The following is a 15105-nucleotide window of genomic DNA, read 5'->3' as shown; positions in this document are numbered from 1 at the left end:
CCATGATAGTGCTAGTTTAGTCTTGTCTTCACCAGAAATGATTTCACAGTGTCCCCGCCTTAAAGTGCTTGAGCTCATAGCTAAGGACATTGATCATTTTGACCCAGACAGCCGTAATCACCACATTGAGGATTACTTTAGAGAACTAGAATACAATCTAGTTGACCTGCCCCATGCAACCCAAAGTGAGAAAGTTAAACTTGTGTGGAAAACCAGCTCTAAAGCTGTACACAAGTTTATACAATCACAACCTTCCAGAGTCAGAAATGACTACCAAGAGCTCCGTCAAGCACTAGTAGAAGAATTCTCTTTTACTGCTGACGAGACCACATCAATGGTTGCAGCCCTCCAAGTTAAACATACCCGTCGTGAGCATCCCAGGGATTACTACCAACGTTTGAGGCATGCGTACTTCCAGGGCAAGAATGCACCAGGCTTAGAAGAAAACCCCACCTTCAAGTCCATATTCTTGCAGAACCTTCATCCATGCGTACGCACTCACGTTGTACTTATGACGCACCAAGGTAACCCCTCACTGCGTGAGATAAGAAAGATGACACAGGTGGCTTGGGAAACTGCTGTCACTTCCAAAGCAGGAGGGAAAACAATTGAGCCTGCCAGCTCAAACACTGAAGCGTCATACAGGTCTGCTGCCTCAAAAGATCACCCTCATAACAGTCCAAAGGGGGGTGACAAAAGGCAGCATAGGGACACTGAGCGTAAGCGCCATGTCCACCAACTGCGTCGAGATAGGCATTCACACAGTAGAAGCTTTAGAAGGCCATACGCAGAGATTCTGGCCCAGAAGTGTGACCAGACAATGGACAGATCAGATGATGACCACAGCATCTCAGACCACAGTTCAGTACATGGTCAACATCTATCAGACAGTGACAGTGCCTCTGAATGTCTCTCTCCCTCTGGCTACACGGAGCGTTACAGCCCTGAGCCACAAGTTAGAAACTTAAGGCACAAGAGCTCTAGAGTTCGCTTCTCACAATTCTAGACAGCAACACAGTCCACCCCTGTACTGACAGTAAGACAGATACCAGTGCCTTACTTTTCCTGCGGTTACATAGGTAAACTTGGGTTTGTTAGCAACAGTAGCAACCTCAGTTATTCTAAACTCAGTAATAGCCAGACAGCCTGCTATTAGTTGAGGAAAGCCTAAATTCTGATTCAGCTCAGACACCACTGTCCTACTTTGCAAGTACAATTGGATCAACTCCTTGGTAGTATTTTGTCAATAGGATCACTTTGCAAAACACTAGCTTAGGACACTTGATTAGGTACTTTCAGAAGTAGTCATACACATGTCCTCACCCACCAAAAGTTTAGGACATAGTGCCAAACAAACAATGATACAGCCATTAGGACTTTGGGATTTTTGGAAATATGATGACATCCTTCTGCAGCTACATTTGCCTGAAGGACAAAATTGTAAAGTCTGCCAAGATCAGACTGAGTACTACATTGAGTAGTCAGTATTGTCATCAGATCCAATGAGTGAAACAACAAACACTCTTGGACACTCCAGAAATGGCTTTATCATTTTAGGTGCCACTCTCTCTGCATCTCACCTTAACAAAGTTACACCACTAACATTCCTGTTCTCACTAACCCAAAGAGTAATGAGAAACCCAAGTTATGTTATTTAGGACTATGCCTTTGTTGTTGTCTATCATGCTTTTGTTTTGCAACTCTGACTGTTCTTGCTTAGCCAAGATAGATAGTGTTAACCACTGCCCAGATGTTACAAACTTGAATGAACTGACAAATGAACTCTTGAACTCAACTGTGGACCATACAGTACATGTATGTTTGTGCTCCCAGGATCACACATCAGGTGCAATCCTAGGACCAAAGGGGGGATGTTGGGACTACATGTGGACCACAGTTTACCACATGTTTCAAGACTCCAAGAAACCTGAGCCCTGGGGGTTCGCACCCAAAGTGTGAAGCTCCACCCATGGATCCAGGTTATCAAAACTAGAGATTCCCCTCTTATCTCTCTTTTTTTCTCCACGAGCTGCAGCAGGAGCAGCTCCTTGCTCTCTTTCACACCATCTCTGCTCTCTTGTGTGGCCTGCTCACAGCAGACACACACAGTCTTCTTTACGGCAGAAGACGCGAGAGCCTGCCTAAGACTCAGAAACTAAGTTTCCTTGTGCCAGCAGCTAACACACAAGTCTGCTGGCCAGTTTAACAAGTACAGGAGCCGCGAAATGGAGTTAGCTTGCCGCTAACTCTACACCAAGGAGTGACCTGGGCCCTCTGCACGACTGGAGTGCTGTCTGCCCAGCAACGCCCCTCGTCTTTCAGCTTCAGAGCCAAAGCCTTCTCAGCCTGACTCACCCACGGATTCACCGGCTACAAAGCAGGACACCACAAAGCATCTCTTCCTTCATGGACTGGTAACAACTGGGCATAGCCTAGCAACACAGTGAAGCATAGTACGGCTAAGCAAGAATGTTTAACTCAAACAATGTACTGTACGTGTATTGATTTGGTTAAGGTTATACATTGAACTGTTGTTGTGATGTCCTTGTTGCCTATAGTCAGGTTACTGCATAGCCACACCGCTAGGTTAATGTTAGCATGCTTAACACATGTTACATCCAGTAACTAGGCCTTGCATGCAACTAACCTTGTTTTAACCTGGCACCTTTAGCGTACACCAATTGGCCTTGAATAGAGAACCACACAGTTAAGAGGTTAAAACCTAGTTTGGCAAACTTTGGTTCAGGCAGCACATGTGGTTCAAGACACCACATGGTCTGGCCTTTTATGCCTGTAGTTCCCTTTATCAGCCAAAGTGTCGGCATGCCATGTGCTCAGTCACCAGGTGACTGCAGCCATCTTGCTATTGTCTCCCCTACACACACACACACACACACACACACACACACACGCACACACTCACACATTCACACTTGTATATAGATACACTTAGCTAGATTAGTATTGTGTGTTGCTTTTACCCTTTTGTTAAATAAATGCTTTTGGATATACCTGTTGTCTGTTTTAATGTTGCACAAGAATGAGTTTTGCCAACCTTTGCTCTGTAAAGAACTCCAAGTCCTTCAACCATAACTAGCTATTGATATGGTGATTTTGTTTATAGTTATTAAATTAATTATTAATCAAAGTCCCAAATTCATAGATTAGTACACTTTGAGACTGAATTGGCTATCTTTTTCCCTGAGTCCAGGCTGGTGCCCCGTTATTATTAATTCTTATTAATAATTTTATTGATTTTAATAATTAACAATTATCTTTGATAATCATTAATTATTGCTGATAGCCAAACTTGTAGCCACGGCCCAACATATATATATATATATATATATATATATATATATATATATATATATGTGTGTGTGTGTGTGTGTGTGTGTGTGTGTATATATGTATATGTGTATATATATATATATACAGTATGTATGTATATGCATGAGAGTATGCGTGTATGTGTAAGTGGTTAAAACCTGTATATACTGTATGTATGTGCAAGTGAAGTTTTTAATTTTGGCCGAGGTGGCTTCTCATAGATTTTCCACCTCACATTCACACACCATTTGTTATTGTAGCAAGGGGACCCTAGGACCCATGTAGTGGTGATGTAAGGGTAGTGGTAGGAATTCAAAAACAGTGAGATATTGTACTTATAATTAAATAATAATTAAATGGGGTTGCTTTAACTTTTATTGTAGGATGAGAAGTTGTAAAAAAAATACCTGATACATAACATATTAATTTAAAATATCGCAAATTCATCTTTATGTTGCACCTAATTTGTAATAGTGCTCTTGTGGTTATTTTAGTATTGTTTTGTTATGATTCATAGCAGTTAATGACAGGTGTGGTCTGTGTACTGGGAGTCCTGTCACTGTTGATAGTGGTATGGTTTGATAGCATTGTGTTTTTATTTGAATTATTGGTTTTACTTTGTTTTTTTTATCCCTTTTCACAGGTAGGATACTCCCAGCACTCTACCAGTGGGTGGTTGGTTCCCCGGCTGTGGTACACCTGTCTGCCCTCTCCTTTTCCTCCCTTTTTAGAGGTATTAATTCCTGTTTTTAATAAATAGCCATTTATAGCAACTACCCCACAGAGATGGTGTCAGATTACAAAAGACTGCAGTAGTATTTACTTTCTAAGTATTTACAATATGTTGCAACAGGTAAATGACTTGGCCTCTTGGGGATGAATCCTCATGTTAAACTGCAAGGGGAGTAACGCTGCTGACTGGCCTGTGTTGATGTCACTGTTGATAGTGGAATGGTTTGTTAGTGTTGTGTTTTTATTTGAATTATTGGTTTGGTTTGTTTTATCCTTTTTCACAGATAGGATACTCCCAGCACTCTACCAGTGGGTGGTTGGATTCCCTGGCTGTGGTACAACTGTCTGTCCTCTCCTCTTCCATCCTTACTAGAAGTGTTAGTTCCTGTTTTTGATAAATAGCCATTTATGGCCGCTAACCCACAGATATCGTGTAAGATTGCAAAAGATTGCAGAAGTATTTACATTATGTTTCAACGGGTAAATGACTGGGCCACCTGGGGATGAATCCTCATGTTAAACTGCAAGGGGAGTGATGCCGCTGACTTTGGACTTTGCTGCTGACAATCAGGAATGTCCTGGGTGACTGGATTAAGTTTAGTAAAAAAGATTGAAAGGCAAACATACCACACTATTTGCATAGAGATCATTTCACTGCTCAGGTTATGTTTTTGCAAGTAATCACTAACAAAAATACAGCTAAACAAAGTGTCAATTAACACTGTTTCTTTGTTTTATAGCCACAGATTAAGACTGATCGTCAATCATGAAGGCCAGAGTTTGTAGAAAAACAGTGGTCAGCTTTTGCTGTTTGACGTTTGCTGCCATCTCCCTTTTCCTGGCTGTGTTTGTCCTCATCTTTTTTCTTTTTAACATGGACGTCCTGGAGGTAAGAATTAGGTCTTGAGTGGGACTGCTTGAAGGGTGGACCCTGTTTGAAATAGTCAGATTTAAGGACATTGTTTTCATATGCAATATGGCTTTGGATAACAGTAATGTCCTTCATTCATATTTCTAAACAAATGCAATTCGAGGAAAATGGTTCTTTTGCTAACAATCATGCATTTGGCTGACAGCAGAAACTCCTTCAAATAATTATACTTTTATATATTTTCATTTTATTATTCCCATCTATATTCTTTTCTTATCGTCAATAAATCCTTTCAAAAGACCAAAACCAACAATGTGTTAGTCCATTTCTCAATATATTCCCTACCCTGTCTATGGCTCTGAGCCCCAAGCACATTAGTTTCTACTGAAGACGTACATGTAAATCTTTAAAAACAGGTCAAAAATATGTACAGCTTTTTTTTCCCTTATGCAGGGTAGTCACACTGAGCTAAAGCTGATGCTGTTACTCTTAAATGCCCTTCTCAATAGTCGCTTGCATAAAGACATATTTTTGAGACAATCAGGTACTGATGGCATGGCTCTGTTGGTGGGAGTTGCTGCCCTGGTAGTATGCAGGACCAAAGTGGTGCCGCTTGCCCCTGCTGTGAGGGTGTTGTGGAAATGGGTGTCATCATGGCATGGCTAAATCATAACAACCCAGGCCCATTGCAAAACTGCTTTAGTTTCTTGGGGACTATTCTCAACCATAGATAGATATGTATTTGCTGCACTGCTGAGTATTTATGGCAGCAGAACAGTGTATGACGTGCACATGAATATGTTAATTCAAAATGAACTACAATGCCCATGTTAATGGTAATAAAAGAACATGTCACCCAGAGCAACAGTGTGGCTCACTGATGTGTTTTTAATCGTTTTTGGGCAACAACTGAGCTCTATGAAACAGAGGAATAATCCACATATATCAGGCCAAGGCTACATGGACAATACTTGTTAGTAGGATCAATTCATTGTTGGGTTTGGTCTTTTCATGAGTTCAGTGCAGAAATGTTTGTTTTTTGCAACATTCTTTAGTGGAAACAAATACAGTACTTCCACAATGAAAACCCAATGCATAGAAAGAGTATTGTTACAGACATTTTAGACCAATTTAACATTATATTTGTACCTTCACTTCTGAGATTTATATGAGGAGGAAAATCAAAACTACATTAGTTTTCCACCAGAATAACCAGTATGAACACTTAAGTTGTGTTAAATATTAACAGTAACAATGTCCTCATTTGAAAATTCATTAAGAAGGTTTTTTTTAAAGGAGAAAAATTGCTCTCTGATAAATAGCACACCTTAAATTTGTCAACCTGTATAACTGTCTGTAACAAGAAATATGAAAAGTAACATTTATTTATTGCTACAGTTGTTACTGAAATGGACTGTAAGGATATTCTGACTGTAGTTTTCCTTCCTTTCTCTTTTTCATGTTGCTGTTATCACTGAGTGTTTGATCAGCTTCTTTCATCAACCCCTACAAATATTCAGTGATTTTCTGATGTGGGGCAGGAAAAACAGTCTTTTTGTTTCATTTAGTTCATTTGTCTTACATTATAATTTTTTTGATATACAACTTTGTCACATCACTCTCTTGACCCCCCTCCTAGTTTCAGCATAAGGTGATCACCACCTTTCCTGTCACGAGACCTCACCTGCAACACCACTTCTACAACTTCCAGCCACAGTCCCCTGAAGATGCTCTTGAGGAACGCCTACTATTAGACTCCATTGCTTGGCCTGAAACTCCATCCCTGCCAGATCCTCTTTCCCTGGAGCAGACCACCAATCCTGCCCACAGCACCTTCACTATTCTCCCAGAGGAGGGTGGACGACAGTGGCATGTAGGGGATCAGCTGGAAGTTATGATCAAAATATATGACTTCCAGGGTCGTCCCAAGAAGTCTGGGGGAGACGTCTTACTCGCCCGTCTGCACAACCGAGCACTTGGTGCAGGTGTGGCTGGGCAAGTGCTGGATCATCTCGATGGCTCCTACTCTGCTGTATTTTCTTTACTCTGGGAGGGAAACGCATATGTTGAGGTGATGCTAAAAAATATGATGTTAAATATGATTGTGACTGTTACTCAGCTACTGTTGCTAGGCCTGTCAACTTTTCGTTCTTATATGAAACATATGCAGTTTGCAATAATACCCAGGGCAGATTTACTACTCAAAATCCTTAGTAATTTTCAAAACAGCGGGTCCTTTATTTCATGAAATGGTTAGATTCTTCTGTATGCTGTCAATCATTCTTATCAAAATCAAGATAACCACTCTACTATAGTCTAGATTTGATTGCTAGCACAGGATTGAGAAGTGCTAAACCAATTCAGCAATCAAAGATTTGATCTGAGAAATATTATCCTGTTAAGCATCATTTAATATGTTAGTGGAAAATTTAAACTTATGTATGTATGTCCAAGAGTAATAAATGCCATTGATATATCGAGAAAAAGGTTTCTTCCATCAAGTGGCAACTATTGGCAGCGTATAAACCAACTAACATAATACAGCAATGAGAAACAGATGGATCTAAACCTTTGTCATCATTTAACAAAAGCAGAGCAGGAGAAAAGCTATCAACCTCTGTGGACTTCCACATCATACCTGTGTGCATGGAGTTTGGAAAAATTTGAGCATTTAGAAGAATCATTCAATGAGACCCTGGCAAGCCTTTTTAGGTGCATCCTCATGAAAAAATTGTAGTGGATCACTTGATGATTAGGATTTCTATATGCCAGCTTAATGTGCCATACTCTGGACCAGCTGATATGAATTACTGTTTATTCTAGACTTTTTGACAAATATTACAAACTGTATGGTGAGTTGTATTACAAAGCAGTAAAAATTGGAAAAAATTTCAAACAAAGATAACAAAATTACTTAAAGAAATATCAGTGGGAGGCTTTGGTGCAGCTGGCATCATGTTCAGTGGACTTTTTTAATGTAACCTGCAACCCCCAAAAGTAATGTAGTATGACATGCTCCTTGTCCTTTAGGTAATGCTGGGTTACTACTGTAGGTAGTAAGCTCATTAGCCGGACATGCTAACATTTGCAAATTACATTAGAGCAGACAAACACACTAATTCATTTCTTAAGCTTTTACTCTAAAAAAGAGAGCACCTTGCAAACTCTTTAAATGTCGAGTATAGCTCTCACTACAACCCCATGCACACCACTTCACCATGTGGAGAAATTCAAAGATTGACATGTCCTCTGTGCCTAGTTATGGTTGCTGAACTATGATTTGGACAATCGCTGCTCAGGGGAGGGGTAAGTGAATGGTTAGTTCTCCAGACATGAGTATCTGGAGATCAATCTGGTTTACACCTGAAATGAAATGTGCAACTTTAAGTAAGTTTACTTTAATTATCTTTACTGCTATGACATGGTTTCAAGTAATGGGTATGAAATTTGAACTGTGGTTCTCTGTCCTATCAGGTGACACTGGTTCACCCCAGTGAGGCTGTCACGGTGCTGCAAAGGTTGACCAGAGAACAGCCGGATAGGGTTTATTTCCACAGCGTCTTCCGCTCAGGCACAGTGTCTGAAACTACCACCTGTAATGTCTTCCTGCGTCCATCCCAGCAGCCACTGTGCAACTACACTGACCTCCACACAGGTGATCCGTGGTTCTGCTACAAGCCAAAGAAGCTGAGCTGTGATGCCAGGATCAACCACTCCAAGGGAGGATTCAATCAAAAACTCAAGGACAAGGAGGAAAAACTCTTTAAAAGGTAAAGGAGCAAAGAGACAGGACTGGCATTTTGTTTGACTTATAATAAATAAATACTATGTATCTCCTTGGTGGAAATCTCAAGAGTGCGTATGATACAAATCAAATAATAAGCCTGATTGACTTTAGTTTATGTTCATGGTGTGAGAGCTGCAGCTCTCACAATGTTATCTTTGCTTTCTTTATTATTATTTTTGTTTTGTTTTTTGGCGTCTATCTACTTCTGTACTGTTTGCCATACAAACTTTGTTTCAATGTCAAAATGTACATCTTGGTAAGGAGATGTATGCTTTACATGTTTTATGTTTTGGCTAATAACTCATAAACTGTGTGGCGTGGCAAAACAATATTTGTACAGCATGTTACTTGGAAAAAGCTGATTCGAATGACATAGGCCACGTTCATTTGCACCTGGAAAAATCTTCCGCCATTTTTGGTTATTTTTGATTTTTTGGTAGACACATCTTTTGCTTCTTTTGGCACATATTTCATGTAATGTTTACCAAACTTGGTACATACCATATTTAGATGACCCTGAACAAAACTTATGAGCTTGTTTTAGCATATCACTTACAGTTTGTCTGGAATTGGTTATCAAACTTTCGAAGGCATGACTCTGATGCCCTTAGGGGGCCATAACTCTTCAATGCTAAATTGGATTGCAACCAAATTAGGGAATGTTGTACATACAGCCATAATACACAAATGTGAAACATTTGATACAGTTCTACCAACATGGGGTATATATATTATAATATGATATTTCTGCAATTCTGTTGTCTTTAATAAAATTAAACCTGGTACACAAGTTCTTCATGAGAATGTCCATGACATATTGAAGCATGGCACCAATACCCCTACTTTGTGGCCATAAGTGAAACAACACCATACTACTTATTTACTGCCATATCTCTTAAATGTAATATTCCATGGTAATCAAATTTAGCAAAGTTGTACAGATGGGTGTGCTGAGCAAGTCTGTTGCATTTGATACAATTTCACCTGTAGGTTCTTCAGAAAATGCAAATATTCCAGTTTAATATTGTTATTTTGTTGTTATTCAGTTATATTCTAATTCACATTTTAACCATGTATTTAGGATGTGGTCTTTTAAAAAACATAAGGATACACATTTCAAAGCTGTAGCAGATGTCAACTTTTCTTCTTTTGTGACAGGAATGCAGCATCTCTGCATGTACTGGACCATTTTAGGAATTTAGTCTCTACATGAAAAATGGTTTGGTTATTACATTTTATTTCTAAACCTTGTTGACATGATGTACTTGTCAGCAAACAATTGTGTATTTACACAGAGCAACATAAGCAATCATTTAGAGTTTCAATATATATATAAATATATATTTAATAGGTGCTAGGCAAATAGTGTGCAATTGGTTTATCAATGCTTTTTGCTGAAAACAGCTGTCTGCTACATATGAGTATTTCATTATGCATGTTTTTTTCTTCAGTGGTGTCAACATGAAAGTCTCCATTAAGGCTTCAGGATTGGCAAATGTCAACGTGTTGCCAAAAATGAAAGGTAAAGCAGAATTTTCACTACTTCAACCTCTGCCTGTAACAATAATTCAAACTTTAATGTGCTACAGACAATTACAAGTAAAAAAAGGTGAGAAGAAACATTTACAAACAACCTACCATTACCTTTACAAGCCAAATGTCCTTTTAATGGGATGTTTTGACAATAGGAAAAATATACAATAATGCCAGCTATAATGCCTTAACTTCTTCTCAGGTCAACCAGAGGTAAAGAGCAGCAGTGTGAAGTCTGGACCCTCTGGCTATTACTACCAGGATACGTGGCAAGCCTTAGGTGGCACCCCAGTCCGCCAGTTCAACACATCCCCTGCTATCAGTCAATGTCTGAAAGGCAAGGTGGTCCACCTGTATGGAGACTCTACCATCAGGCAGTGGTTTGAACACCTCACGGCAGCACTACCAGGTAGTTAATAAACAGAAATCTCTGACAACAGTTCAAGCTGCAGTGTGAACATTATTAATGTGTCCCAACTGTGTTTCCTCTTTAATACTTTTAGATCTCAAGGAGTTTAACCTGCACAACCTGAAGCAAGTTGGGCCCTTTATGGCCTTAGACTATGCAAACAACATTCTGGTGACGTACCGCTGCCACGGTCTCCCTATCCGTTTTGTCAATGTCCCAACCAAAGAGCTGCGCTACATTGCCAATGAACTAGATGATTTAGTTGGAGGTATCAACACCGTTGTTGTTCTTGGCATCTGGTCTCACTTCAGCACTTTCCCCATCGAGCTCTACATCCAGCGGCTGCGGAGCATCCGCAGGGCGGTGGTGCGCCTGCTGGACAGGGCTCCGGGTACGCTGGTCGTCATCCGTACTGCAAATCTCAAAGCATTGTCGCTTTATGAGACGCTGACCAACAGTGACTGGTACTCGCTGCAGCGTGACAAGGTGCTCAGGGCCATGTTCAAAGGACTGAATGTTCGTGTGCTGGACGCCTGGGAGATGGTCTTGGCCCACCACCTGCCACACAGCCTCCATCCACAACCTCCCATTATTAAGAATATGATCGACGTCCTCTTATCCTACATATGCCCCCAAAAGGCCGGCTAGACTGGAAGACTACACAAGTTTAAGCTAACAAATAAACTCACAACCGTAATTTAGCAGGAAGACTGCAATGTCGCTTACCTCTCCCATGGAGTACAATAAAAAAAGGGAGAGGTAAGGGCAGGAGACATCATTTATAGGGGAGGGGGACCCACAGAAGCGAACGTCGGGACACAGAAACTGAGACTCAAATGTTCCACATATTGACCCAGGCGGAGTAGCACATCAGGTTATAACTATTTACAGATTTCTTGTAGTTACATAATACTGCTGTACAATTGTCTCTGTTACATTGTTATGGGGAATTTATCTGTTTTTCGGGTTCTAGCATACATCCATGCTACAACTGAGTGGTGCTCTGCCAAAACGTTCTGGTTGGAACATGTGCTCTAGAATTATTGTTCTGCATTTCTGAGTATGTGGATTATTAAACTATTTTGACAGTAATTGTTTGGGTTGTTGTGTATTCTTCGAATGACTGCATGCACCAAACGGTGACATCCATACTATGACGCTTCGGGACAAATACATGGTTCTAGGAGAGACTCTTAATTAGGATATTGTATGAAGAGACAGGTGGTAGGAATGTTGGAGACATGGCAAACTACTGATTTGTCACAATTTTGCAGCATTTTTGCCTTACTGAATTCCATTCGTGGATTGTACAAGGAATTTGTTGTACTTCTCTAATAAATAATGGAGCAGCCCATGTCCAGACTGCAGCAGTACATTTCTGCCCAGCACAGAATTAAATACAGAATTTAAAAAATCTAAAATCTTATGTACAGATGGGTCACCTTCCTCCATTAAACACACACACACACATACACACACACACACACACACACACACACACACATATACACACATACACACACATATATATATATATGTAGTATACATACAGTACGGTACTAGTGAACATACACTCTCTACACAAACAGATATGAAATAATCACATGTAAAGTTTGGCATTTATATTTTATTAGATGTAGATCTCTTTCTCTACACAAACAATAGCACAATTAAAATTTGCTCATTTAAATGGAGGTCTGCGGCTCAAACACATGGCATCCTTACACTTTCTGACCTACAGTTGATTGTAATGTGTGATGTCATCTGTAAACGATATGGTGGACCGAGCCAATCTGGTTCCTATACTGGTTCTCATGACAACGACCACGAGGAGAGGTTGACCTGACCCGGAGAAGGTAGGACAGCTGGCTGCTCTCTCTATCTGCCTTGTCTAAGAAGTGATGTATGAATAGAGGATTATGATATATATATATATTTGTACATAGTATATATATATGTGAAAATTTTACACAGGTCCATTTTCAGCTACTAGCAAGAAAGCAGCAAGAAAGCTATGGATATTCAAGACACTCGTGGATGGAGTCAAGATGAGACCAAGTGTCTGCTCTCAATTTGTAAACAAAAGTATACAAGCAAAACTTGGCAATTATATCGCAACCGTGCCATTTATGAAGCAATGGCTAAGCAATTGGTGGAAAAATGGCTACAACCAGTCCTGGCTGCAATGTCACGAATGAATGAAAACGAAATATTAAACACATTAAACTGGCATACAGAAATGCCAAGGACAACAAGAAGAAAAGTGGCAGGGGCAGGGTAACTTGTCCCTTTTTTAATGAACTGGACGCAGTGCTGGGTGATCGACTCACGTTTTGCCCTGGTTAAGCTTGTCTTCGATTCTGATGATGCTAATGTTGGCATAGACTCCACCAACTGTGCCATTGACGAGAACAACAGGAGTGGAATCGACAACGATAAAGATGGCATATTGTTATCCACCTTCAACTTGCCTAAAAATACCAGTAATGTTAATACAATGTTGACTTGTTTTTGTGTGTAGATGATGAGGACCATGATGCTGCTATGTCATCTGCAACCTCAGAATTTTATAGCCAGAGGAAGCGATGCCCTGCCACTAATGAAGCAATGCAACATGCCACAGCTCATTGGTCACGATGGTTATTTATTGATAATCACCTGTAAATTGATTTCACTCGCCTGTTCTTTGCTATCAAATGTTTGTGATACAATAATACATTAGTTGACTGATTTTGTGTAAGGGAGCATAATACCTGCCAAATAGTTAGTAACATAGCCTATCTACAAGTGTCAGATATCTGTATGTAAATTTTTTTTCTTCACCTTTACAATCATACACACACACACACATACACGTTTCTAGCATTTGCCTCAGAATAAGTCTGGGTGGGACTTTTCTTAATATTGTTTTTGTGTGTAGATAATGAGGACCATGATGCTGCTATGTCATCTGCAGTAGTGCCCTGCAAGGGCCAAAAACTCCAGCTCTAGCCCGGTTCTGGCTTGGTGTGTACAAGCCCTAGCCTGGCCCCAGCCCGACAAAGTCTGCAATTTTCCAGCCCAAGCCCAACCCGAGAGCACCAATATCACTTTAAGCTCTCTCTGATGCGTGCTCTCTGAACAACACAAAGATGAGGATACTCTGTTGAGCCACACATATTTCGTCTGCATTGTCATAGAAACATGAAGCATTATTAATGCAAAATGTAATACTTTATTTAATCAAACTTTTGAAATGAACTTATTATAGGCCTCAAACATAACAACCAGTGCCACTGACAATCATGCCCACAAATATTATATCGACTGTCTATTACAGATAAGCATAAGCATGCAGTAGAGAATAAAACAAAGCTACGTAATCCAGCAGCAAATAAGTATATAAAGATTTATGGCCTACCTTTCTTTAATGTAAATTTACAGAAAATGAAGAACAATGCTCCAACTTCTCCCTGATTTTCTGCATAGTCAACTATCATATAATGTATGCACATATACATCTGTGTATGGGCACAGTGAAAGGAGAGGAGTTAAATGAGCCTGAGTCCGACCTGAGCCTGATCTAATAAAAAAAAAAATTGGTGCGAGCCTGACCTAAATCAACTCAGTGTGTCGGGACCCGCTGGGACCAAACAGGCTTGCAGACCTCTAATCTGCAGAAGCTGATAGCCGGAGGAAGCAATGCCCTACCACTAATACAGGAGGTACTTGTTAATATTCTCATGACGTGTCGTTCCATACAATATTGCGCAGAGCCATAATTTATTATTTTGTTTTAAAAGTCTGTGTTTTGTCTACTTTTGTGAAGTGAAAGTCATAATAACAAAAATGATTATATTGTAAACTATTAACCTACAATTCTTCTTTCACGTTTCCATCATTCATTTGTTGAATCTATTAAATGCATTTAATAAACTCTAAGTTTGTAACTGTAACTGGCATGTGTACTGTGTTATGTGCAGTGTAGAGCAATATGTGCTCTCAAACTTCTATGCAAGTGGTACCTTAAGGGTGTTTGTTTTATTTATTAATTTATTTTGTTAGTGTTGGGCAATGTAGCCACCTAAAACTATTACTTAATCAAAGAAAAATATTGTTAAAGTCAGCTAAAAATACAGTTCACTGTTTTTAAGGGTTGTAAGTTAAGACAAAACATTAGTCATGAGTAAACATAAACATTAGTCATGAGTAAACATATAGAGGCCATATGCAGTGTGAAAATTAAAGGTGGGTTAGCTATGAACTAGAATTGTCTATGAGCAGGAATTGTTAGGTGATCAGTACAATCAAAACATCTGAAGCTTGTGACTTGTAATAAACTCTGCTTGAAATGTGATGATTTGTTAAATCAGACTGTTAAATGAGATGTTTTATTATATTTGAATGTTACATGTTTTGTTATATTTGAATGTAGGTTTATCACAGGATCACCTGTGAGAAACC

At 39.7% G+C, this 15105-nt stretch overlaps 1 protein-coding gene across 1 annotated transcript; it reads left to right on the top strand.

Annotated features, from left to right (window-relative positions):
• The first annotated feature begins 334 nt into the window (after nt 1-334).
• Nucleotides 335-11691, top strand: LOC137176290 (NXPE family member 3-like). The gene is made up of 6 exons (XM_067582488.1): nt 335-955; nt 6573-7004; nt 8408-8703; nt 10172-10242; nt 10456-10662; nt 10757-11691. The coding sequence occupies exons 1-6, from the start codon at nt 335-337 to the stop codon at nt 11308-11310; spliced, it is 2181 nt and encodes a 726-aa protein (XP_067438589.1). The 3' UTR covers nt 11311-11691.
• The last annotated feature ends 3414 nt before the right edge of the window (nt 11692-15105 follow it).

Source organism: Thunnus thynnus, chromosome 23, assembly GCF_963924715.1.
Source record: "Thunnus thynnus chromosome 23, fThuThy2.1, whole genome shotgun sequence".
Classification (NCBI taxonomy): Eukaryota; Metazoa; Chordata; class Actinopteri; order Scombriformes; family Scombridae; genus Thunnus; species Thunnus thynnus.
The sequence above is the reverse complement of the archived record's forward strand: the minus strand, read 5'-3'. Positions and strand labels throughout refer to the sequence as shown.

Excerpts from the sequence above, each read along its gene's own strand:
- LOC137176290 (XM_067582488.1), top strand. The coding sequence starts at position 335 with ATGGTTGCAGCCCTCCAAGTTAAACATACCCGTCGTGAGCATCCCAGG. Across the intron at positions 8,704-10,171 it reads GAGGAAAAACTCTTTAAAAG|TGGTGTCAACATGAAAGTCT; the intron begins GTAAAGGAGCAA and ends TTTTTTCTTCAG. Across the intron at positions 10,243-10,455 it reads CGTGTTGCCAAAAATGAAAG|GTCAACCAGAGGTAAAGAGC; the intron begins GTAAAGCAGAAT and ends ACTTCTTCTCAG.